The 27,648-nt window shown below is 37.3% G+C and overlaps 1 protein-coding gene across 4 annotated transcripts in view; it reads left to right on the top strand.

The window, feature by feature from the left end:
• LOC140234138 (uncharacterized) overlaps positions 1-27,648 on the top strand; it is a 156,183-nt gene that overhangs the window by 114,261 nt on the left and 14,274 nt on the right. For all 4 annotated transcript variants that reach the window (XM_072314210.1, XM_072314213.1, XM_072314212.1 and 1 more), the window contains 2 exons: positions 22,851-23,006; positions 25,410-25,494. In XM_072314210.1, coding sequence (XP_072170311.1) covers positions 22,851-23,006; positions 25,410-25,494 — 241 coding nt within the window. The remainder of the gene's footprint in view (positions 1-22,850; positions 23,007-25,409; positions 25,495-27,648) is intronic.

Genomic DNA, 27,648 nt, shown 5'->3' with positions numbered 1-27,648 from the left:
GTTCTCCCATTACGAGAGTCGTGAAGTTTTCTCAACCACTACCTTCGCGGGTCTGAAGATGAGCTATAAGACTTTTACTTGTAGGATCAAATCTGTACAGAGGGGGAAATTGATAGGGGAAGACACAGGGTAGTTTACAGGTAGCATGCCCTGTGAAATGTATACCAACGTACTCCCAATATATTCCCAGCAGGGGTGAACTTTGCTTATATGTCTAAAGGGAAGTAGAGCTTGTGTGTTGGGGGGGGGGGACAGGGGAAGGGGAAAGGGGCGCTATAATACTGAGCTGTAGGAGGAAAATTCTACAGGAAAAAGTGAATAGAGAGTTTCCATGTATAAAATAGGCATAGTGTGAAAAAAAAGAAAGGTTAGAGGAAATTGACATGATTGAAAGTTCAATGAGTGCAAGGAGGAAAGAGGACATCTGATTGGATGATATAAAGTTTTGAAAGATGGAGAGAGAGATGCCTTTTGGAGTAGATTTTCATCTCGGGATTTTGAAGAGGAGAGAGGAGGTGGATAGTGTGAAAGTTCAGTTTAATGTTTGAGCACAGGAAGTATGGCTTGTTCAGTGTCCATTTGGGGTGTGGGGATGATGGGGGGTGGGGTGGGAGAGAGTGCAGGGAGAGAGAAGGGGAGGGGGTTGACTTTGGCACCATAGAAGCCAGTCGCTCCTAGCCGAGGATGTGTCAGCAGGTGTGTTCACACGACCACTTGTCTGTCCGTCGAGTGGCGTTGCGTCTGCGCGGTGTATGGCTCGGGAGAGAGAGGGAGGGAGGGAGAGCAAACGCAGGAAGTAGCTATCTCTGTCACCATCGTGCAAGTGAATGAGAGTAGGAGGAGGCGGTTAGCTGCCGCGGGTAAGACACTTGTCGCCAAGTCTTCGGTCATTCTGCAGACAAAATGACTGGACAATCATTCCAGTCTTGACCCGTAACATCCTTGCCCCTTCCCCCTATACCCCCTTCCCCCACCCCACCCCCTTATACACCCCTCCCCTCTCTTTCTCTCTCCCCGTCTACCCTCATTCCTTTTTTCTCATTCTTTCCCATTCATTTTTTGATACTTTGAAACACTGAGACAAAAAAATATGCTTGTAAATTGTAACCAAGTCAGGCAATATTTTTCCCCTTATGATTACAGTTAGAATTGTTTGTGTGGACATATATATGTCAGGCAACATTTTTTCCCCCTATTGAGATGAGTATGTTACAAGTGCAGTAATTGTTTGTGTAGACATTTTCTCCTTCCATTAAAACATCTGTAGTATTATGATAATATAATGACAACAAAACAGTAGAAATCCATGGATCATCCTTGTGACATAAAAATGATTATGATGATAATAATACTCTGTAATGTTTGTAATAATGATGATTTTATTAATAATGCTAATGATAAGTGAGGATGATAATAATAATGAACATATTCCATGATTCTCAAAAAAAACAACAACTATGAGAACAAAAGCAGATGAGGATTATTCCACTGTAACCAGAGGGTTTCTGAATTGCCTCCTACCTGATATTGTAGTCACAGCCTGTGTTCTGTCTTTGTTCTTTACCTTCATTTGCCTGTGAGTAATTAATGGTAACAAAAAGAAAAAGTAATTGGAAACTCCTCTGTAACAAACTGTCCCACAAGCTGTTTGTTGATAACTTTGAAAAAGTCATCAAATTTTCAAATCAAATTTGGTCAGTGATTTTGAAAATTATTTGCTATGAGAGTTCAAATCTTCTTCAGATAACTATGCAATATGTCAAATGTTATTCATATGATTTCAATGTATCAATATTTATGTTCAGATACTTATTGAATAGCTTTTATCATTAAAAGAGCTACTAAATATTACCAGGAGATCATGAAAATAATTTCTTGTGCGTATAATCAAGGGAACTAGTTCATTCTTTGATAGAAACAGAAGCATTTGTTTGTGGGTTGTTGGTTTTTGACAAATCAGAACATATACAATTGTAATAATGGAGAAAGGTGTGAAGTTTTAATCATTGATAAAATATAGTTGTTCCAGAAACTTCTTCAGTCTGCTAAGGTTCACATAGGCGAGTGCACCTGTGATTTTGATCCATTGATAGTGTAAGTATGACACTCAAGATACATTGTAAGTTTTAAAAACAAAGGTTGCAATATTATAGTCGTAGTATATAAAGTGCATCAGGGAGTGGAAGTTACACATACTTGTACACACACACGCACACACACAAAAGATAAGAATACATTTTATCATATACTACAGAGAGCACTTGAAAATGCATATCATATACATCTCACCCATAGCTGCTCTTTCAATTTAAAAAAAAAAAAAAAAAACTTTTACAGCTTTTGTGCTCATATACATGTACTGTCTACATCTAATGAATGACAATTAGTTCAAATAGTTGTGTCTGAAAAATGGTGTGTCTCTTGCTAGGCAGATTGACTCTACTCTGTTGTACTATACATGAGCTGCAGACAGGAGTGCCAACTGCTCCTCTTTTTTTGCCCTGTTTTGTACTGCTTTATGCCAAAAATACTTCAAGTTTCCTGGAAAATATATATACATTTTTTGATAACATTACTACACGTTCAAACATGTGTCTATTGCAGGAAAGGTAAAAATACTGATTTTCTACCAAAAATACTTCTTTTTAACCTTCTGGATACTGTAATGCTGTTTATAAGGTTAGCATCTCTGTGCAGAGGTTCTGAGGTTTGGCAAAGTTTGATGCTTGCGTTCCTACACGTCGGCTCAATGTTCGTTGGGATTGGATGGACAAAATTAACTCAGTCAGGGTCAAGTACTAGACAAATTGTGTGTGTGTGAGTGGATGTGTTATTTGTGTAAGTCTGTGATGGTATCTGTGTGTTTATGTGTGTGTTTGTTGCGATGGCTGCTTTAATAGGAGTCTACGCCATTGGGTCAGACGTGCCGTAGAATCACCAGCGGCTGGTAGAAACACGCCCGTGCCTCAGCCCGCAAGGGGACGCGTGAGCCGTTGAGTCATTCTGACGGACGCGTCTTTCCCCCCTCAGGATTCTCTTCGTGTTGCAGGACTCTAGTCTGTCTTGTCGACAGTGTTTTCTGGCTTAGCATCATGGCCAAGCTTTCCTTTTAATATTATTGGTCATTTTTTTTTTAATTCAAACTCTTGAATAACATGGTTTGCTCACATGAATTTATCTTTTAATTTCTCTATGCAACATAAAATGATTGAACACAGATAAGTTAGAAAATATGGATTCCAGAATATTTAAAGCAATTATGTATGTTAACGATTCCCAGTACAAAGTTATTTCTTTAGCTATTAAATTTCTCTAGTCTATTTTGCTTTGCTGTATTTTGACTTATTTGACTTTGCTCTGTCCATATTGAAGAGGCTGATGTTCTTGCAAAATGATTTTACCTCACTGCATCAAGGAGGTAGATACATTGATATTTTAATAGCAAGTCAATTTGGCACTTTCCAAGCATGTGAACAAATTGGCATGACATTCATCAGTTTTCTTAAAATGTTTATTTTACTTTGGATAGGAGAGTTTTCCTGGGTCTATTAAAAAGCACATTCACAAATTGGCCACATACATAAATAGTTTGCTTCTGAAGGCACAAGTGATGACATGCATAATTAAGAAATGGTACATGTATAATTATAATGGACCTATAATGGTTATTTATTGAATGTTTTAAACTCAGTTTTTTTTTATTTTTGGTGTGTCATTACAGTAATTTCTATCACACAGTTTGTTTGTTTGTTTGTTTTGTTTTGTTTTGTTTTTTGATAATACATTTTGTCTATGCCGAATTCAGACATACATATTAAGTCAGTCTCCATGGTCTAGTATCTTTTAAAGCTTGTATTGTTTTGTGTATATATGTTATACTTGTACATGATTTTTTTTTTAATGAAGTCTATTGTAATCCAATGTTTTTATCATGTATGTATACACAGGGCTCCCCTGGAAAGCAGTTGTGAAACTGAGGGAACTACCCTGTTTAGATATGACGGAATAAATAAATAAATAAATAAATAATTTGATATGGTTTTCTAATACAACAAAAGACATGTATTTGCATGTTCTTCTTAATATCTTCCACTCATTCTTATTTTACTTTTGTGTTTGTCAGTACATCTTTATATTCTTCTTCATAGGGAACACATTTTAGTTTTTCAAATTCATGAAATTCTTCCGTCGAGATTTTTTTTCCGTCGAGATTGTCAATCAGTTGCAACATTTTAGTTTATTCTCAATTTGCATGTCATTAGGAGACACTTACAGTTCACTCTCAAGGTGTATAGATATTTATGTATTAATGTTCTGTTTCCTTTCTCCAGTTATTCAGTTGATTTTTTTTTCTTAGACTGATTATAAACACAAACTAGGAAAACCAAGGAGCTGATCTTACATCTGCACATAACACAAAAGCTGCTAAAAACAGAATGTGTCAGTAGGTTGGATATTGTTTGAGAATTAATCATCAATTGGGAAATATTGTTTCCATACATCCTTTGCTTCTGCAACATTGGTACTTTTGTCTTTTTTTTTACTTTGTCATTTTTTTCATAAGTATCATAAAGATGAAAAGTAAAGACTCTGCTGTGATAATTTTTTTAAGGTGGTTTGATAAAGTCTTTAAAGATATTGACTGAATAATTCAGTTGGATGGAGACAAAATTGAGAGTGAAGAAGGTGCACATTGTAAGCAGCTGGGCCTGAAAACCAGTCTATAACAGCAAAGTGACTGCAGAAATGATTTGAGTTATTCAAAGTGACACCACAGTTGTGTGAGTTTGATACTCTGTGTCATCACCTTTCACCTGTCGCCAGTTTAACCCTCTGGGCCTCAGAATCCGTAAAGTGGCTTGGAGTGATCAGCTGGTAAGCTGACTTTTAGCAGCCACCGGTTTAAGGGACGATCATAACGCCGGAGCAGGGGGAAGACGAATGTAATTCATTAAAATCAAGATCTTCACTAGATCATTTATAAAGAGCTGAATGAGAGCAAACAGCTCGGCAGGCGGCATAGAAATGTCAATCCCGGGGCCAAATTGGAGCCAAACAGTCAAATAATGGATGCTCGTTTGCATTTCCGAGGTCATCATGTAAACGATTTGACCAATCAGCGGGACCACCGATTACTAACCACAACAAGTCGGCCATGATCATGTGTGACGAGCGCTCGCAAATGTATCGCAAATCAATTCCCCCGGGGAGCGGCGCAAAGGTCTCGGGCTGGTGTTCCGTCGTCGCGCAGGTTCTAGCAAGAGAATCACCGCCAATTATTCAACATTAGCCCAGTAAAGTGCATGCAAGCGAAACAGTCATTTTTCCCCTCACTTCTTGCTCTCTCCATCCCTCTCTCTCTCTCTCTCTTCCCCTCTCCTTCTCATGTGTTCTCACGCCACTGAAGATCTTCCCCCAATAAATATCATTTTTTTTCCTCCTCTTTTTTTGGGGAAATTGACTGGACAAATCATGTGTAATGCCATGCCTTCCCCCGGTTCCGTTGCCCCCGAGCCGTCGACGTTCTCCCGCCCTCTCTCCTTCACCCCTTCACGCTGCGGAACGCTTGCTTGCTAGCCGTGCGTTTAGCGAGTAATTTTCCACGCAAATGAAGTGAGGAAGGGAGAGCGTAACTGGAATCGAACAGTTCTCCCCTTTTCCTGCCATTTCGTATGGAAATCTTTTTGCTATTGATTATTCGGGACACAACAACCAACTATTAAAAAAGAGAGAGAGAGAGAGAAAAAAAAAATAGAAAGAGGAAGTAGATCCGCTTTCCTCTACACAAACGTAATAACTTCTGTTGTTGTATACGTGATGTAGAATGTGGTAAAGCCAAGAGAGAACAATGCTAAACTGCACACTCAGGAGAGAAAGAGAGATAGACAGAGAAAGAGAAAGAGAAGGAGGAGGAGAGAAAAGCATCATTTGCTGGTCCTTGCCAACCTGTCATATGTGGACCTTCTTCCCACACTTCCTCGGAGGTTGGTCCGGAAGGTTGGGATGGTGGTATTTTGGAGCAGGCGGTATCACTCGGGGGTGGATAAAGTCGTCCGGAACTTCTGACATGGGGTTACATATCGCATACTACCTGATGTGATCTAGCCGGGGATATTTCCTGTTCTTTCTCAATTTCATCGTAGAGTTTTACGTAGTGCTACCATTTATTTATTTATTCGTATATTTCGTATTTGGAAATTACGTAAGATGGACCCTAGAGCAGAAAAGAATTTGGTGTAAAAAGTTGAAATGTTTGAGAACTGGACATGGACAAGATATCCTTTTGCACGTTTTGAGGATTACGATATTGACAGACTCTCCGAGTTCAGCTTTGCAGCAGTTGCTCCTTTTTTCAGGTACGTATTCATATTTTGGGCCACTTTTGGCGCTGGCTCCTGGTCAACTAATTGTGTGTTATATTTTTGGTTTGCCATCTTGATATAGTTTTAGTACTTTTATTACAGGCTGGCTTTGTATCAAGGTGTGTGAGTTGTGATGGATTTATTTTCATTCTGTCCGTTTATGGGTCATAGCATGTTATGCTGTATTGTGTGATTGGATAATTGAGCTTGTTTTAATAACAGGATGACACATTATCCAAACAGAAACAAAAATGTCTCATAAATGCAAACTACATGTATATGTGCATGATATATAACATAGGAGATTCAGTGCATCATGTATTGGTATCGATGGTTACTGTATGTATTCATGAAATTTCACAGGAATTTTATTGCCTTTCATGAAAGATTATCTGCTTATGATTGTTTATGCAGTCTATTTACATCAATGTACAAGATTTGAGGTGCAGGTGCTGGATTATATTTCTTTTAGATCTGATTTGTTATAAGAAAAAATGAGGGAACGCCAGTTATGTATATTTTATTAAAGGTTTCACATGCCAACATTGCTTAGAATTATGATCTCTATGATTTCATTCTATAGATGTGGAGTAATTGTCACCGAGTGGATTGTAACAGTTTATGCAAGTAATTAAATAAACTGTGCAGAGCCTACCTTCAAATTTCAGGCCAATCATGAAAAAAGATTTCTTAACTCATGAAATATTGCGATTTCCACCAATTCTCACCTTCAGAGCTTTGCAGCATGCTCAAATTTCGAGTTATGGACCACCCTGTACTCTTCAGAATAGTTTTAACTTATTGTTTATTTATCATTGGGGCCAGTGATTTAAAAAATGTTCGAGTTACCACATTTGATGCGTGTATCTGTATTTGTAGGTCAGTTGTATCATAAAACATCTTACCATATAAAAATTTCCCAATAATGCCTTAAACATAGAACGATATCACTATTTTTTCTCAATAAACCGTAACCGTAGATGGTTTATTGCACAAACAATTTTATTAAACTATTGTTCACATTTTGTATATTTAACAATACTTAACATTGATTATACTGATGAAAATTTTTACATTGGTTGTTTCTATCCCTAACGCACATTTTAGAACTATTTTGAAACACTAAAGCTGGGTTTTTTGTTTCATCTGTACATGGTAAATAATGCCTTTAAGTAGATGGACTGTTAAATATAAATGGAATTATATTACATTGTCATTTTGTCATGAGCTGGACATGGTTAAACAAGATCAAAAAAGTTTTGCATGAATATGCACTCCATATTTAATACATCCCAAGCAATATGATGCTCACACTTAAAAAAAAAAAAAATATATATATATATATATGTATATATATATATATATATATATATATATATATATATATATATATATACAAATGTATAAAAATATACAAAAATAAACGTTGAATGTATAGAATAAGAGTTCAGGAACTGTGTGTGTGTGTGTGTGTTTGGGGTGGGAGCATGGCCAAAATAAGGGTGCTAATGAATGCAATATACAAATGCATTATATTATATCTTTAGTATTTTGTCATGAGCTGAAAGTGATTGAACAAGATAAAGAAGTTGTGCTTGAAAATCACCCCACATTATACTTTAGGCAATATGATGCTCACAAATCATGTGAAAAAAACTAATAAATACTGAATGTGCGAGGACAAGAAAGGAAGTTCATGTGTGTTTGTGTTGGGGGGGGGGGGGGCAAGGGATGGCCAAGATTAGGGTGCTAATGAATTCAATTAGCACATCAAATTAAAAATAGCCTCATTCAACCATAGATAGCAAAAGTCATGCTCCTGTTTTCATAGATTTCTTCACCTCTATGTGTGTGTGCAGCCAAGTTGATCAAATCATCATTATTATCATCATTAAACCCATTATTATTAGTATCATTTATCCTCATTGTCTGTATCATTATAGTTACTATCATTAGCATCATCAGTACATTTTTTTTGTGTGTGATGTAGCATGTGTAACTTTCAAGTCAAATTTATAGCAGCATAGTATAAACTATCTGTTTTTATGAATTGTATTATGATTCTTGTGAAAATATTAATGATGATAACAATAGCACTAATAATGATTTTAAAATTGGCTGTAAATGATATCAACAGCTGTTGCTCAGACACAAGAAAGACGAGTGTATTCCTTTAGATTAATTTCTTCTATTTCTATTTCTGTGCGAACTGCCACACAGTGACTATTTTGCCAGAGGTATGCATTGTAGTAATCCAAGCTTACTGTTTCTTATGTGGTGCTGTTTGTTAATTTGTTTTTATAAAAGTATGATGAAAGCCAGAATGATAAATTTAATGAAGCTCAAGTGTTTATCTCATTGTTTTTCTGATTTCTCTTGTTAATTTTCACCAGAGTGTTGTTCGTCTGCTGCATGTTAATGCATTTTATCTCTAAAATGGTTTCCTTTATGTGGAAAAATTTAGCTTGGAGTCATCCTTAGTTTTGTCTGCCTTTAGATATTTATGGGGGTAGGGTAATTGAAAGATTATTATCAATTTTTTACCCTTCTTTTTTCATCCTTAGTAAATGAATTTTTCAAATCAGGAATTTACTCTTTGATTCAGCTGCCTGGAAGGAGATGTACCAACAATTCAATTCAGCTGATTTTTACTGGGGGGTAAAAAAAAGTCTCATTCCCTTGAATTTTATGAATGAAGATGGGTTCGAGCAACCTTGTAATTTGCTGGCACCAGACAGGTTAACATCCCATTTGTAGAATTGGGGGAACATGATTAGCGCAGGGAGCGGCGTTCTGTCGCTTTTTAGTGCAGCGTCAGATTGCGTTTGTTCTGTTCCCCTCACTCCAGCTTCCCTTGGCAGGGAAGGTTTTCCAAAATTTGTTGTGAAAAGTTCCCCTGTGAGATTCTTAGTACGTACCTTGGCAAGCTGTAGTTGCAGTATTGAAAGTAGCTGATAACAATAGTAGTTGTAGTAGTAGTAGTCAGTAGTAGTAATAATAGTAGTAGTAGTAGTAGTAGTAGTAGTGGTAGTAGTAGAAGTAATAGTAGTAGTGGTGGTGGTGATTAACAAAATGTGATAGTAATAGCAGTTGTAATTTATATAGTAAAAAGTTACTACTTTGCATTTACTTGTAGGTACAGTAGAATTGTACTGGTTGTAATAGCAATAACAGTCTCGCCATGTAAGTACAATAGTATGTTAAAATATATTCACAGATATGGTAGAAAAAAAAAGTGAAGCTGTAACATTAGTAGTAGTGTTTAAAAAGAAGCAGCACTAAGACCAATATTGAAAGTAATAATTGTAATAGTGGTAGTGGTACAATGTAAAACTTATTCATAGTCATAGAGTTCAAACTATTTTAATACAAAAGTAAAGGTAGCTGAAAAAGAAGTAACAAATATTGTATGTTGTGGTATTGATAGTAGTGTAGTAGTAGTAGTAGCAGTAGTTGAAGTAGTTGTAGTAGTTAGTAGTACACAGTAATAATAGTTAGAACAGGAGTGGTGACAGCAGCAGCTGTTGCTATGTATTAAAGACAGTAATGTAGCCATTTAAAAAAAAAAATTAAACATTAACTGAAGAAGCTGTAGTTCTAGGTATGGTAGTACTTGTATGCGAGTGTGTTTGTATGTGGTATAAGCTGAAGAAGAAAAAGGAGAAAAGATGGTAATGTTATCTGTGCATTCTTAAATCGTTCCATAATTTTAATGCTCTCTTTTTGACTGGATTTCTCATACATTCTTGAAAACGTCCATATCTAGTCATCAGTCACAAGTGACTGTCAGGCGTGTTATTCCTACACATTTTATAAGATCCTCCCAAACTCCTTTTTCAAAGCTATATAGCCATCCAAGTTATCACATGAGGAGCTTTAGAGCGACGTGCGAGAGTTGCAGATGCGGCGGTTTTATCTAGATTACTGCAGCAGCTCCTCTCGAGGCATTGCCAGCGTCGCCCGGGCAGAGCCCGTCCACGCTGCCAGCCAAGAAGTAATAAACCGATCCCCTCGAACATATATTCCGATTTCCTCGATGATGATTAAAACTGATTTCACAACGTGTTCGTCCGGATTAGGAAGTGCGAAGTGCGTGGCACTGTGTGCTTATCTTGCAGCATGCACTTTTTTTTTTCCATGCTTGAGGGGGGGGGGGGGGGGGAATCACTCTAAAATGACATCAGGTTGCCCTTTATCTTTCCCAGGCTTCTGTTACATAATAATCCACAAATAATAAGCTCTGCGCAAGTAGACTAAAAGATGGCGAGAGAGAGAGAGAGAGACAGAAAAGGGGGAGATACAAATGTAGAGAGAGAGAGAAAAAAAAAGAGACATATCTATAAATATATGTGACAGACTGGCAGGGGACGTTTAAGAAATCAATGCTGGACGAGGTCACTCTAAGGAGGGTCCACCTGTATAGGCGAGATCAGTCACTTTGTGATCTAGCAGCGGTGAGCATCAGCCCCGTGCCGTACGTGTACACTTGAGCGAGACCGTGTGCCTTTGCCTGCCTGTGTCTCTCGCTCTCTCCCCTACTCACTCTCTCCCTCTCTCTCTCTCTCTCCCTCCCCCTCGATCTCGCGTCGTTTCCCCCCTCTGGAGTCGCTAAGCAAGCCACCCGCTCCGTGCAGCCCTGCATTTTTTTTTTTTCCTTTTCGCCGCTCGACATCTGCCCCTGTCACGATTAATTAAAAGTAAAAGTGAGTGATTCATTAGCGAGTTGGGAAGCCCCCGAGAGCCGGCTGCGGAGGATTGCGGGGAGAGTTTGAACACCGAGGACCGCCGCTGCTCGACCCCGACAGGAGTGGGGGGATCGCTGTGGTAGGACCGGGCTTTGATTCTTTGGTGGATGGCGAGGTAGCCAGAACCTGTCCAATAAACCCTGGCTGCTCCACCCCGTCGATCACCGATTCGTTTTACCCATCTCCTTCACTCATCAGTCAGGTGACAGTTTGGTGCACTCAATTTCACAGTAGGCTCCACTTTCTCTCCAGATCTCTTTCTCTCTCACTTTTTTTTTCACCCCATTTTTTTTCTTCCTTTTCTTTTTTATTTTCCAAACTCTATCTTAGTGCCTTACTTCTTTGGACTTGATAAATGTGTAACTTAATCCATTGTTGCTTTTGCTGTTCTGTATCATATTCCCTTTCCATTTCAATCTTATGTTTTAAAGTACATTGTCTTTTTTTTTTTTTTTTTACTGTTAAATATTTTTTTAACTTTGGAAATGATAACATATTCTTGTTATTGCTTCTTTACATGTCATGCATGTAGTACTGATTAATGTTCAGAAATGGTGAGAAATACTTGTATGGGGATGGCTGATGGAATAGACTTTAAATGGTTAGTTTTCAGTGTTTAAGGTCTTATTTCTGACTGGGGCTGTTCTAACACATGTTCTCTCGTATTTGACCTTTTTTTTTTATAAAGTATTTTATATGAAGTATTAAACTTGCTCACCTATAACATTGTATGTATGTACATACAAATTTTTACTGACCTTTAGAATCTGTGTAAAAGTAGAACAATCCTCAAGCAGTTGCTGTCATTATCTTTCATGTTTAACGCAGTTTGCTTGGAGTTGATTACTTGAGTTGTTCATCATTCCAGGAAAATTACATTTATGTATAAAATGTGTATATCTTATAGATATACAGTATATGTGATTCATGGGGCTGTAGCCATTAACTTTGTTGTACTTCTGTCTCAATTAAAAAAAAAAATGCAGTGAGACCCTTTTATTACAGTGTAATATATTTGACCATTATAAATAGAGTGCTATTGTAATATTGTATAATGATTATTGCTATGGATTAGTTCAGTTAGTTCTTTACTTTGTTATTGAGGAAATATTCTTTCAGTTAAAATCATTATCTCCCTCCCCTTATATACACATTCATAAAAAGCAGAAAGTGTCAAGTCATTTAATTCAAAAAGTGAAAATTGAAAAGTAATTTCTTCCTATATGTCTTTAAGTCTTTTTTTACTTTCAAATTAAAGCTTCAAAGAGGGAAATAAAAAAGACACATACAAAATTTGTTCATATGACTTTAGGAACAGTGGAAATCAATACCATTTAAAACAAACATTTATGTTCAGATGCTTTATATAACTTCAATTGCCCACAAAAAGGTGTCAAAGCTTACCAAATTCAAGTCTAATCCTGCACAATAGCAGTTTGTCACTAAATAAAGATTACAAGTCATGTCCTCTCTTCTCGGCTTATTGAACATTCATTAAGCAAGCTTCACGTACATTTGCAATCAATACAGGAAGTTCAAAGGGTTCATGTATTATATAAATCTTTTTGCTTCTGGTTTTGGTCTCTTTCAATTTTACTCTTTTCTTTTTTTTATGACAGTTCTATATATATATATGTTGGGTTTTTTTTCTTTTGAGAACATTGCATTGGCTATGAATTTTTGTTATCTGTATTTTCTTTTTTCTTCTGTGAAGAGGGTTGTAAATTCTTTGAATGAGATTTCACTATTGATAAAGGTATAAAAGAATAAACACTGACTCACATGGAAATGGGAGGAACCAGAAATTCATACGATTGAAAGCCTGAAAAAGTTTGAAGACACAAATCTGAAGTTTCAACTGAAATTGTTGCAGCTAACCTAACTGTGGCTATTCAAGTATTTCCAAAAAAAAAAAAAAAAAACAAACGAACAAACTATATTTCAGTAAAACTGTATAGATATAAAAAAATAGATTTTTTTTTTCTTTACAGCACAGCACCCTTCAAATTACTTTTTTTAGATCACTGACATGAAAATTACCATTTAGTGATAATAGGATAATATGGCTGGAAGTTGCCAGTACTGTTTTCTATTAAAAATAATGTAATATTTACCAGTTATTTGCATGATTTTTTTTTTCCAGTAGGATTGAAATGTGCAAGAGAGAGGAATGCTTTAGTGTTATTTTTCAGTGTAGGGTAACTGAATATTTGTAAAGCAAGTCAGTCACTATGATGTGTTCTATCTTACAGAGCAGTGTTGCATGGTATGGGTTGTTTTTGAAAGTGTAATAGATTTTGTTTCATAAGACTCGGCATATCTTGGACAAAATGTAGATGCAGAGATATTCATATTTTGTTTCCCTTTGCATAATATCAGAAGATCATGAATAGATAGATATAAGTAGAAGTATTGCATTTTACATTTTATATCCCAATGAGATATGATTACTGTATGAAAAGTTAATGGCTGTTCAAGCCCCTGCAAGCATTAAGCCTGTACGGCTGTATACTTGGGTAGGAGTAATATAGTGCAGTATCTAGACAGGACATCTCATTCTCAAGAGTCGACTCATATTCAGGCTCTACTCAAAAGTCTTAACGGCAAGCATCGGAGTAGAATCTCTCTATTCCTGGGTCGTGATTTCTGCTTTTGGAGCAAATTTTCCTCGAAAATTCTCATCTCTCTCTCCTGCCCTTGATATGTCAACTCTTTGACGTCTTTCCGTTAATTTCTCCCCCTTTTTTTCCCGGCATTGTTTTGCCTTCGCAAGTCGCATTCTGAATAAGCAATTTTCTGTGAGAGCCAGAAAAATCAATGGGATTGATTTTATTGGTTTTATGCAATTTCCATGGAGACATGAAGACAAATGCTAAGTATTTAGAGCCGTCGTGTGGAGAAAGTTAAAGTGCTCGGGCGCATCATGGAGTTCATAAAGGTCTTAGTTTTTAACTTCTTCTGGTTTTAAACTTCGTCTCGGAGAAACTTGGGGAGAGTGAATTGGGATGGAACACATGTTGTGTCGATTGACTTTGCTGTTGTATTGTTCGAGATCAATGTTTATTACAAAGCTGTTTACATCAGTCAGGTCACAAGGCGTCACAGCTTTCTGATCCTCACGGAGGAAGTTTGTCTGTTTACAAGTCTGTTTACCGAGGGCAGTATTTGCCGTACGATTATTCTTCGGGTCGGTCAGGTATGATGATGCATATAGACTGTTTGTGCATTCACTCAAGTTTTCTCTCAAAGCCCTGTTTGTTTTCGTGCTGTATATGAGTGTTTTCATAACAACTGTCCTCATTTCTTCAAACATATATTTGGGGAGCTAGGTACATCTTCATGGGATTGTGTCATGCCGAAGTAATGTTTCTCGCTGGCTGAGTGGAGAGTAAGACGAAAGCAGCAGTGTTTGTGCTTACTTGCTTCTATCCCCCTTGCGAAAACACTGTTGCATATTTGTGTTAGCCCGTGCCGAGTTCACTGATGGTGCCAACGAGGAATTAACGCGGTGCCGCGCGAAATCTCGGCAGGCGATTAGAGGGCCGAGAATGATTAATAAAACTCATGCTTATAAATATTTCTGGAACCTGGGCACATTCTTGATGAGATTTTAATAAGTCGCTGTGTGGCAGCAAATCATGGCAAGCCGTCCCGGGGACCGTGTCTGCAGAACGAATTGCCAGTTGGGTGGCATGTGTCGGAGGGGGCAAAAACTTGTTGGCGTATCGGTGCAGAGAGTCGATGATATTAAGCAAGTTGCATCATAATTCCAACGGCACATGCACTTATTATGTAGGCAGACTGGCTGTATTGTATTGATTTGGTCCTAAAATTTGTACTTAGAAAAGCAAATTTCTGTCTTGCCAGCCATGTCTGCTCAGATTTATGAATGGCAAAGCGTGTTCTATCAACCCGAGACATTTCTTCTCATTTCTGCTTCTTCCTTCTTCTTTTTTTCCAGTATGAATAAGGATCATCATCATCAATTCTACAGCATAAACATCATTCAGTTGCTATCCTTCACTTGTGAAGAAAGTGAAAGAAGGAATAAAACAATCTGATGATTATGATTCAACTGAACAAACAAAAAAGTGTGATAGAGAACAGAAAAGACTGAAATATATTGTGGAATAATTATGTGTGATGAGGGAGATTGACCTTGCTACTTAAAGTTGCTAAAGATAGATTCATTTGATTATTGACACAGCTTGGAAAATGGTACATTTCAGGAGTGCATTTTGACCATTGCACATTTTGTTAAAAACAAAACAGAAAAAAGACGGTGTAACAGAGGCAAATGTATGCTGGCACATTTGTTTCTCTTCTTCTTTTCTGTAAATGATAATCTCTGTAAGCAGCGGAACATATGTATTTTTGTAACATCATAATTACACACATGCTTTGTTTATTCAATGTGTGATTAACAATCCTTGCAATTAGACGCGTGCCCTCATTCTATATCGAGAACGATAAACATGTCCATATGCATATTTTGTCAGTTTTTTTAGCACTTTAGTTCTACGTCTGTTTCAGATGTGTAGGTTTTTTTTTTCCCCATTAGATTAACTTTGTAATATTGTAACTGTCCGTCATTGATTAAGCACTCCCGGGATTGTTTAATTCTGCTCAGAGAGGGATTAACCCAGAAATTGCTATGGAATATAAAAGGAAATTGGTTAACTAAATAATTACCCCCAGGTTGTCCCAGCAGTCTTGTTTCAGACCCTAGCTGTTGCATTTTTTATTTTAAACCTGTGATGTGGTCATTTCTATTTTTTCTGTTGTGCAGCAACTTGTACTCAGTATTTGAAATCTCTGAATCTTTTATAGTTGATGATGACTTTTGCATCCAGTGGCATTTTGACATAATCTGTAAATACAATACATATGCATACATGTACATATATATTTAGTCATTGAGAATGCCTTTGGATGGGTCACAGATGTTGATTTTAGCTCTTACACATCAAAATCTAACCAGTGGTTGCACAAGTCACCAAGTACTGCCACTTGTTTATGAAAGCATTGTCATGTTTTAAAACATTAACACTTTGGGTTGTCAAGCTTGTCATAAAAAAAACAAAAAAAAAACACATTATGTTTCATACATCTCTGATTCACAGAAGATAAATAAGAGTCACGGTATCGCATACTGCAAAAAAAAAAGGGTAATGTAACAGTCATTTCGCTGTCATTGCATGGTAAGATGGTTGAAGGATAAACCTTTAAAATGTGCTGACATGGATTGGTATGTTGTAGTTGGGGTGGCTTGGATTCCAAATGAAATGAAAATTTGATTGTATAAACACACACACTGAAAAAAGGTGATGAAGAGGAACGAATATGGTGTATTCAACTGCAGGTGATCGTGATGTGACAAAAGTTAGCAGCTCAAAGGTCAAGATAGGGCAATGTTTATTGTATTCATCACACTGTGTGTGTGTGTGTGTGTGTGTGTGTGTGTGTGTGTGTGTGTGTGTGTGTATATGTCAAAATGATGAAATTGAAGAAATATGCTAAAATTATTTCCAATGTATCTCCCGTGGGATTACCTTCTGGCAGTAAGCTATAAAGACCATTGCAATGATTTTTTTTTTTCAGTCGTCTAGTCCTTGTGCCAGGACCCATGCCATATGAGCGGTCTGGTAAGGAAGACTATGGCCGCCTAGCTTGTCTGACCTAATGTCGTCCTGCCCACACATCTCGTCCTGTTAGCATTGCCAATTAGCAGTCGGTGCAACTACACGTTTAATGCCAATTAATAAGCACAGCTTATCACTGCCCGCAATCGGTCCGCGCTAATAGTGCATTTGGAGACACGTTGTGCCCGGATGTGAAGTGTCGTCTTAAGAACGACCCGCTCCTGCAGCAATTGTCGGTAATTGTTGATTTTTTTTTTCTTCTTTTTCTCGTAACAGAAACAGAAGAGGGAAGGGAGTAGTATATCTATAGAGATGAGATGCAGAATCCTTTACTGGATTAGTTTTTACTGCCCCTACATGATGATGGTTTTTTTGGGGCGGAAGAAATGCAAACAATCTATTTCTAGGATTGCTGCCGACAACGTCATCAGTTGCTTTATGTTCATGCTGACAGAGACTGTTAAAGAGCATTAGATAAGACCAGGATGAATTTGCAGAAAAGTGGATCTTTGATTTTCTTTTCCTTGATGAGCTCTTGTATGTCAACCAAGGCCTGCCCTTGCCAAAAGTGATGATATGCAAATTTCTCATGACAACATTGGAAGAGACTTATCACAAAATGGCCTAAGTGCTATTTTTAAACATTTTAAAGTAAGTACATCATGAGATAGAGCAAAATAAAATTTTTCCTGTAATACCCCATTTGTTATATTACAATGAATTTTCTTGAAGTTATGATAAGAATATCCTATATTTTCTAATGATATTTCTGTTTTGAATAGCACCCTTAAATCACATATATCTCTAATTTACAGGAATGGAGTTAACTCCTTCTGTGATCAAACTCTTCGTTTGTAATACTGACTCCAACTTTACACGAACATGTATTTCTCAGTGCTTGTTTCATGTGCTTTTAGGAGCAGGAAAATGCAGAAAGTTCAGAAAGTAGAGCAAGTGTGACCTGCTACAATGAAAAGTCACATTGCAAGATGAACACTAAAGTAGTTCTATCAGAGGAAACTGCATCCCACGTTATTTGTACTACTCACGCTTATCCTCACAATGGGAATCAAGACCAAGTGAGATTTTTCTAACTCGGAGCAAAACTCTGCAAAGTGTGTTGTAAAGAGAACGCACACCATCGAGAAATAATGATGTGACTTGCATGGCATGCGTATCCATTTTTCCTCAAGCACGCAACGGTATCGTATCAGGGCAATTACCAGCCCCCCCCCCCCCCCCCCCCCCCCCCCCGCTAAATACTGCTTAGTGGTATGGTTAGAGTAAAGATTAGGGTAGGGTTAGGGTTGAGGTTAGGAGTTTGGGTTAGGGTTAGTATTAGGTTTAGGATTAGGATTAGGGCCAGGGGAAGGTTTCGGGGTAATTGCCCAGGGGGTAATTGCCCTAGACCCCAAACATAGAGTGGTGCAGCTGTATTACGAGCACACGCATTGCCCTGTACTGTACTGTATCTACGCCATCGTTCATACAATCACTTGAATGCTTACCAGATAGTGTAGCATGCTGAGAATGGTTTAACCAGTATACGAGGCATGCATCCATGGTTCTTCCAGAAACTTCGCAATCTCTTGCTTTGAAGTCAACATTGCAAGTTTTCGGACCAGTGAGAACATGCAGTGCAAAACATTGCGAGTTTTCATGTCGCAAGTTTTTGTGATGAGAATGGCCCTCATATTATGCACAGGATGCATCTAGGAGTTAGAGCGTGGCAGCCTGTTAATGTGTGATTCCTGTGTTAACAAGCTTACCTGTGTAAACATTTGACTTCCAGTTTATTACCAGTAACTTGATTTAAACTCAACCTTTCTGTCTAGAGAGGGGGAAAGAGTCTAGCAGATGTTCAACAAGTGCACTACATGAAAAAGAAAGTTGAACTTTCTCAGGTGCCTCTTGAAATGACCTATACATGGTTTGATATGATAAGATTTGTTTGATATTCCTCAGCAGTTGTTTGCTTCTTAAGTCAAGGATATTGGAAATATTCGTGTATAGTGTTACTTATCAGAGCTGCGGAAAATTTTAGATCAAATGTAAGCAGTAAAGTTAAACACGTGAAATAAATGCCACCATTTACAATGTTTGTGTCCGAAGACGTACTACTTGATCCCACAAGTTTCCAGGTTATACCATTTCCTTTTGACATAACCTCTTTATAGTGTTGACTTTTCTACATTACTTTGCCAAGCACACTGTTTGTTTGTTTGTTTGTTTGTTTGTTCGTTTGTTTGTGTTTACGTATGTACTCTGTCTGTCGTGGTCCAGAGGCATTGTCTCCCTTGGTACACGGCCCACTGGGTATAACGGAAGAGGGAAATGGCTTATGAGATGCAACTTCTAGATTCATCAGTATGCCGGAGATACAGAGATTTTAGCTGTGGTCTTAAAGCATTACAATTAATGTTGATATTTTGTGTTTTCCCCCGAAAAAGTTTCAAATTTTTTTTCTCGGCATCTCTGACTCATGCCGATTGTTGCTTTCTGTGGAAAATTCGGACAGGAGTGGGAAAAGCGGCGAATCAGCGAGTTCAGCTCGTGTGCAAGCAGGAAGCAGATGGGAGAAGGGGAAATGGCATTTTTACAATAGAACAACAATTATGTGTCACATGTCCCCCTTAGTCCCACATGGCTGGATTGATGTGGGAAGAGGGAGCGGGTCTGTGGCCTTTTGCCCGATGTGCTCTCCCTGGCATGCCCTCAGACAATACGTCTTTCTTTTAGTCATGATGGTTCAGCCACCAGTCACACTGTGTAATATGCCAACGTGAACATGTTGATATTGGGAGTGTTCTTTTGCTTATTCTTTCTACTTTCTGTAAAAGTTATACTTGTGTGTGAATAATGTGGTAAAAGGGAAATGTATTTTGGGATGGTGTTTTTTTTTCGGAGGGGGGGCGGTGTCTGTGTTTTCATTCTGAAACACTTGTACATATGTGTAGTGCAAGTCTTATTGTGTGTTTACGATACAAAAAAATTATTGATTTAGTAATTACTGTATTGCCATACCATATGCTTTAGGTTTACATATTGATAGGGTCTCAAAAATATGGGAATGTTCATAAATCCATTTTGATGTGTAATGGGCTTGAATTGTATATGATTTTTTTTTTCCCTTTTTTTTTTTAATGTGACAAAGAAAAGAACATTCTAGGCTGTGTTTATCAACTCACTTCTGGTGCAGAATTAAGGTTTCCAAACAACATCCAAGGAGTTTTGGGCAGTTGATAAATGGGATTATGGGGATAGAAATGCATTTGTGAAACACTGAAAAAAAAGTGTTATTGCAAACTGGTATGAGGCAGAAATTTGCTTCTCCAGAGCTGATAAGCGCAAAGTCGTTTTGAAACATGTTTAAAGCTCGATATGCCCACGCCAACCACTGCCAACTATACATCTCCGATCCTTGGGTAACAAACTTTGCAATGGAGCTGCGTGGTGACAAGTCCTCCTAATCGACTCACGACAGAGTTGATAAATGCAGCAACTCAAGCAACGTGATTCAAAAAGCGCTTGCAAACACGTTTCGATAGTGGGTATTGAAGCACATTTCAAACATTAGACAGTTGATAAATGCAGCTGAAGACTGCTATTGAAGCAAGCAGCTGTGGATCCTATGGTTGAAAGTCCCCTCAAGAGGACTAGATGTAATGAGGATGAAAGTGCCTTGCCTTGGGACATTATATCTACTTCAGCTAGGGAGCTTGAACCAAGGACCTTGGGAGTGATAGTCTCAGGTCTTATCCACTTATCAAACAGTTTGTCTCAACCTTTTTTTTTTTTGTATGTATGGCATTAATCTTGCACATTCCTAATATATGCGCAGTTGTGATATGTTGCTTTCTGTTTCTAAGAAAACAAAACACATCGTCAAGCAGATGTTGGAAATATTTTTTTTTTTTTTTTTACAAACTTGATGCCTCAATCTTTTTGTAATTCATTTCCATCTGTTGTAGGAACACTAGTAGGCTCTTTCTGAATACAAATTCTATTCACATTTTTTTTTTCTGCCAGGTATATGAGGAAATAGTGTTGTAGTTTTTTAGTAGAGACAGAGATTTTCTTTAATATTCTTTTATGCTGCCTGTTTCTTGTTATGTGAAAACTCTTCGTTAAAATAAAATTCATAAATTGACTGTGGCAAGGTCAGCAAAATGAGATTCGAAAGAATGAATATCTATGTGGTCAGATATTTCATTGAGCTGATTTTGCCTTAGCACACATTTCCCGTAAGACACCTGCCCGAGTACTCTGAACTAGTCTTCAACAGGTTGAAGGAATGAACAGAACACTTTGTTCCTGGTTGACTTTGTGCTTGAGAATCTTTAGCCTTCGTTCCATGCTCTTTGATCATTAGGCACTCTACGTAAGATATCCCAGCAGGATCGTCCCATTACAGAGGGTTGCCCGAATGAAGACTATGGCTGGTGTCCCATGTCTTGACACGTGTTTAGTGGTGACTAGTAACAACCATCTTGGAAGAAATCCAAGTTTATGCAGTCTTTCTCTCCATCTATCAGTCTGTCCGTCTTCTCTCTATCTATCTCTATCTCTATCTATCTATCTTTATCTATCTTCCTATCTTTCTATAACTTTTCCTCACCTTCCTTCTTTCTCCCTGTATTTCTTTTTTCTACCATTCTGTTTATTTCCTTTCCCGTCTGCCCTTCTCTATCCATCTTTATGTCACCTTCTCTGTTTCAGTCTTCTACTGTATAAGCTGTTATTTTCGTGATGGTTTAATTTTTGCGAATTTCGCAAATCACTGTTAGACTGCAAATGTAACAACATGTGAAAATGTCACCATGTGCTAGGGTAATGGTACACAAAAGATATCCTCGATTTCAATTCATGAAAACAACATCTTGCCAAAATGTCCGAGACCTCATTTGCGAAAATTATGGCTTAGTTGTACAGTATTTTCTATGTATTTCTGTGTTTCTCTGTCTCTGTTTCTCTGACAAGTTGTCTTCTTGAGGCTTGTATGAACGGCTACACTTTTCAGTGCATTGCCCACATTCAAGACAAGACAGTATATTGTCTTCATATGCCGGAGTCTAGATTCCTTGGCGTCTCTTCGCCGCTCGAAGCAAGGAGCGGGATTCCTTAAAGCCAGTGGTACTCCCACTGAGAGTAAGGCTGGCACGAATCCTCCTGACTCCAGTTCCAGAAATTGACCATGACAAGCTAACGAGTCCGGGACAGACCCTTCCCAGACGCTCACGCGGCCACTGCACTCCTTGTTTCATACTGGGTGACAGCAGTGTAACCGTGGCTTGCCTTGTGCTTTGGGCAAAAGCCTGCCTAGTCTTTATCATTAGTTTTCTACTTCCCAGGAGACCCCCCTCCTACAGAGTTACATGTACATTGTACCTGTTACTTCATGCGTCAAGTGCATGAAACAGAATGTCTCAAACCCCATAGAACATAGACACGCACATTAAAAGAAATACTGTAATGCAAAGCTTACAGATTATATTGTTTTTGTACCAGTGCGATTCATCATGGAAATGTCATTCTATTGGTCTATTTCATTTAAATTTTGTTTTACAAGAAGGACAGAAAAAACAACAACATAAAAGACAACCTTGGAACAGAATAGAGTACATTTACTTTGATACCACAACATCTCGAGGAGTAGAGGAATCAACAGTGTTAAAGGCCTGCTGGCCTTTTCTGTTAACATTAATTCCAAACAAGATTAATAGACAAGAATCATACGAAAAGTGCAGAAAGAAAATATTTTGTAAGTTTTTAAGTCCAACATCGTCAATGCATTTCCAGTTTACTCCCAAAAAGAACACTATGTTCTAGAGGATAATCTTAAAAAAAAAAAATAAAAGAGAGAGAGAGAGAGAAACAAGGAAAGGGCAAAGAAGGAATAACATATAAATGAAAATATCATGTATTCAGTCAGATTTGAATCTTCCAAATCAAACATTCCAGACAGTAATGTCATCAATATGCCACAATTCTAAATTTGATATGATCCAGTAAAAACTTTCACCATGGAGATGAAGGATTAAAGCTCAATGCTAACCACATTTCTGTTCTCTTGTTTGTATCCTCATCATCTCATCCTGCAGATTTTCGACAAGGATGGTAAAGAGAAGGCCTCTCTCGACATCAATGATGAGAGTAACTGTAGCTGGATGATGTTTGTCCGGGCTGCGTCCAGCTACAGCGAGCAAAACATTGTCGCCTACCAGTTTAACGAGGATGTCTATTTCTCCACGTGCAAGGTAAGCTTCTTGAGAGATGTATGTACAAATCAAGCGACCATTTACATGTACGCATTTGGATATATATTATGGCTATGATATATATTTGCCTAAATATATACATTAGCTTGTGTGTTACACTAGATCTTATAGTCATACAAGCATGCTGTGTGAAAGCTGTTTGATTATTTGCTGAAAGATAAGATATTAAAAGATACAAATTTATATTGTTTGTTTCTAATCTTATACCACAACTTTTCATGCCGGAAAAAGAAAGAACATAAAAAAAAAAAACACTTCCAGGTTGTTTAAAAGATCCATTTTCAAAGTTTGTATCTTATTACATATGAGTAAATAATTAATTCAGAAGTTGAAATATCAATTAAAAGGTTTAATTAGATGTTACTTTTATTGCAAACAGGTTCCAGTGTGCACTAAACTAGCCGTAACACTGGTGAATGGGAACAAATGGCAAATTCACATTATGCCTTCCAATTATTCAGCACAATTTCTCACAAAGGAAAAGGAAAGGAATATGAAAAAAAAAAAAACACCTCAGGCTCAGCAGACCTAACTCCCTTGAAACATATGAGGTACAGGATCAATCCAAATGTTTGATTTCAGACATTACTTATGGTGCAAATGTGCACAAATGTGCACGTAATTCGCATAGAGAAAATGCTAAAGCAAGTTCATATTTTGGCTATCAATCTTAGCAAAATTTCTCTTAGAGAATACCTCTTTTCTTTTCTTTTTCCTTTTTTTTTTTGTTGCTTCATCATAGAAGAATAAAAACAATGAAGCAAAAAAAATTTTGTTGGATTATTGAAGGCAGGTTTTGTCTCTTTTGTCTGTATGAATTCAGCCTTTGTATCTATCAGCAAAATAAATACAGATACTAGTGCCAAAGGTCCACTAGTTATGATGGAAGGAACTTCTCATACAGACATTGTCTAATTTTGGCCACAAAGTACAAACTAGTTATTGAAAATCTTGCAGAAAAGAATGAGTTTCAAATGATTTCCCTGGCATAAAGTTGTAACTTCAGCAGAAGCTCAAATAAGAAATCTTAGTTCCTTATACCAGTGCCCCTAGCCTGCTTAATAATATCAGCATGAATGCAAATAAAAAAAAGTCACAGAAGTAGCCAGTTTCCATGGCGACATACTGTTTGATTCACATTACATACGTAAGCAACAGAAGTTGATATGTATTTGTATTTAAAAAGAAAAAGAAAACGGTGCCTGGCAGGATTCACAGCAGAAATGCTCTGTCACCGTGTCAAATCGTGAATATTTTGATCCTTTTCTGCTCCAACTGACGCGGGATCTAGGTATTCCTAAGTGGTTGAAATTTTATCCATTTCCCTCCAGACGAAATAATTGCATTTTCTTATTATTTACCCCTGCTCAGAGGAGCTCAATGGATTCAAATGTCACATCCATAAATAAAGTCAACATGTGTGCAGTAAACAACCAAATTCACTGTGTTTGCAACTGCACTGGATGAGAGATGATGCATTCACAGAACTGTGTTTTGAGAGAGAATTTGTGAAGTATCAGTCGGTAGTATTGTTTGTTTTTGAAAATGAAATGGTATTCATCACGTGGATGGCATAAAAAGAAAGTGGTTGAAAGATCATGATTTGTGTATGTTTTATTGTGGCAATTTTGTTTTTGTTTAATTGTTGTATTTTCAGTAAAGTGCAAGTTGAGCTTTCCAACTTCTTTTTTTTTTTTTTTTTTTTACTTAAATCTGTGTCAGTTGTTTGGTGTCTATGTCTTATCAAAGTCAGTTTCATAACTTTTTTCTTTGATTATATGGTCACTTTGGTCCACACCAGTCTTGCATTGATTATTGTTATTTTTCTAGGTTTTGTAGAATTGTGTATTAATATTCAGGAGTGTTCTTTGTGACTTCTTCCAAATGTTTGCCATTTTATGGTGTAATTATAATTTCATGTTTGGTATGTTTCTCTCAGTATTTGGAATGAAATGTTATTCCTTCTGTCCTGAATTGGTTTGAAAAACAGTTGGAAGTTAATCCATTTAGATAGGCTTATATGAAAAGGATGGACTGAAATATATTTTGATATATTTCAGTCTTTATATGAATTAGACTAGGAAATGAAGAGGGTGATGCAGGGGTTCCACTTTTAGTTGCCCTTTTATTTTCACTTTTTTTGGTGAATTTCTACAGCATATGTAAGTAATGTCATGCTAAATTTCTGTTTCATAGGATTCGATTCATGCACACATATAGATGCATCCAGAGATATGAATGATTCACATGTATGTAGCATATATATATATCTATCTATAATGCATTTAAGTATATGTGCATATTGCTGTGTAATGTTTTTCTGTATTCATTTCATTGCATTTTCTTTGTCTCCGTGCTCTCCATCTCTCGCCTCCTCCTCAGCCAATTACACCCCACACAGAGCTCAAGGTGTGGTACGCCTCAGATTATGCCAAGTTACTCAACACGCACATACTCGGCAGACAAGGTGAGTGGTAGATATAGATAATATAGATATATAAGTATATAGATATATAGAAATATAGATATATAGATATATAGATATGTAGATATATAGATATTTAGATGTATAGATATATAAATATATAGATGTATAGATATATAGATATATAGATATATGGATATATAGATATATAGATATATGAATGACTGTGAATATATGAACATACATGGAGTATAGACTATGTTCATATATTCACAGTCATTCTCTTTCTCTCTAAATTCAGAGAAGTTCCAGAATGATTATAACCATTCTGATGTTTTGCCTGTAGTTGTGCCCAATGTGGCTCCACAAAGTGTGTTTGAAATTCCCTTTTCTCCACCTCTGCAGCATTGTTGGCAACCTTTGATAAATCATGCAAGAAATGTGCAGAATATGAAGTTTTGTATATCGGTGAAAGCAAAGCAATGCAGTTTAATACTTTAATTTTTTTAAGCTATATTTTCTACAGAATATTGCATATAATGTTGATGTTTACTTCTTCATTGATGTTCCTTATTAGTTTGTCTTTCATTTCAATTTCTCTATCTAAATCTCTTTTGAGTGCATTATCCACATTTACTGTTTATCAATCTTGTTATTGATCTACAGTCCCTCTGCTCACCCATCTGCCTATTGATGATACCAGCCTGTAAACATTCCATCTCTTCTGAAGATTTTCTTCCTCCGTAGTGTTTCTTCCCACTCTCTCTCTCTTTTTCTCTCCCTCTTTATGCCAAAGTCTGGAATTCTTGGCAGTGCGTAGTATTCCCTTTTCACTTAAATGGATGGTACAGTTTTGGTTGAGGTACAAGTAGGGGGCGATTCAGATTTAGCTTTTTGCGAGATGATTAGAATCCACTGATGATGTAAAAGAACATACAATTCAAAGAGGAATTAATAGTTTATTTGATGAAAAGCGGGTTTGAAGTGGCTGAGATCTCAAAAAACAAAGTAAAACAAAATAGTCCTTATAAAAAAGTCCCACTTTCTATTCTATTGGGATGTCTTTGTTTTTGGATATCTCAGCCATTTTAAAACCCAATATTCATCAAATTAACTTTGAATTCCTCTTAGGATTGTATGCTCTGTCATATTTAATAAGAATGTTTCTCATAATCTCACAAAGAAAGTTGGAAACCCAAAGCCTTGTCTTAACCAAAACTATATACCAGCCCTTTAATGCTCATAGAAGCAGGTGAATTTTAATAGTGAATGAAAAAAAAGAAAAAAACAAATACAGGAGTTGTGAATTGGGGAGAAATGTGATAGTAACATACATGTACTTTAGAGTCTGACTGAATGCCAAGACTTTCTGGGCGGCAATTTGTTTAGGCCGAGGTCCAGCTGGCATGGCCCGCCCTCCTGGCTCAGTCATGAATGGCAAGCCAGTGGGGGTCAGTCCACAGTCACAGGGAGAAGTGGGGGGGGGGGGGGTATCTTCCCACGAAGGGGAGTTCCCTAGTAGTGCGACTTTCAGGAATATCAACCGTCGACCTTCCCTGTCACATGCGTGCGCTCCCGTCCCTGTTTCCACAGTCAAGGACTGCGCCAGTTGCGCGCCGGGTAGCGACGGACGACGTGGAAGGTAGATCTGTGGTTTGGGGGGTTTTGCTGCATGCATTAAGTTGTGAATGAGGTTGAGGTTAGCAGGTGAGGGTAGAAAGGAGAGCTCGAATTTCAGCCCTCTTCAGCATGTCCCGCCATAAAGTCACACTTATGTGCTGGCAAATATGCCTATTCACACAATGAGTGGCTACAATCACTAATACACATTGTATTTTCTAACATTATGATGGCAGTTATGGCTGATGACAGTCATTTTTTATAATAATTTCCTCTCCTTTATCTCTCGTTTTAAACCTAAGCAACGTTAATCTTACTTTAAAGGAAACCAAAACCCAAAGAGAAATGTGGATTGAGTGAAAGCAGCAACATTAGTAGAACACGTCAGGGAAAATTTGAGGAAAATCAGACAATCGATACAAAAGTTAAGAATTTTTAAAGTTTTGGTGAAGGAACTGCTGTATGAAGAGACTACTAGAGGTTATGATGTCATGTGTGTATAACAATTTAAAGAAAATATAGAGGGAATTCCACAAAAATAACATATGTCAGTATCAAGTTGATGGAATGTGTAAT

Source organism: Diadema setosum, chromosome 10, assembly GCF_964275005.1.
Source record: "Diadema setosum chromosome 10, eeDiaSeto1, whole genome shotgun sequence".
NCBI lineage: Eukaryota > Metazoa > Echinodermata > Echinoidea > Diadematoida > Diadematidae > Diadema > Diadema setosum.
The sequence above is the reverse complement of the archived record's forward strand: the minus strand, read 5'-3'. Positions and strand labels throughout refer to the sequence as shown.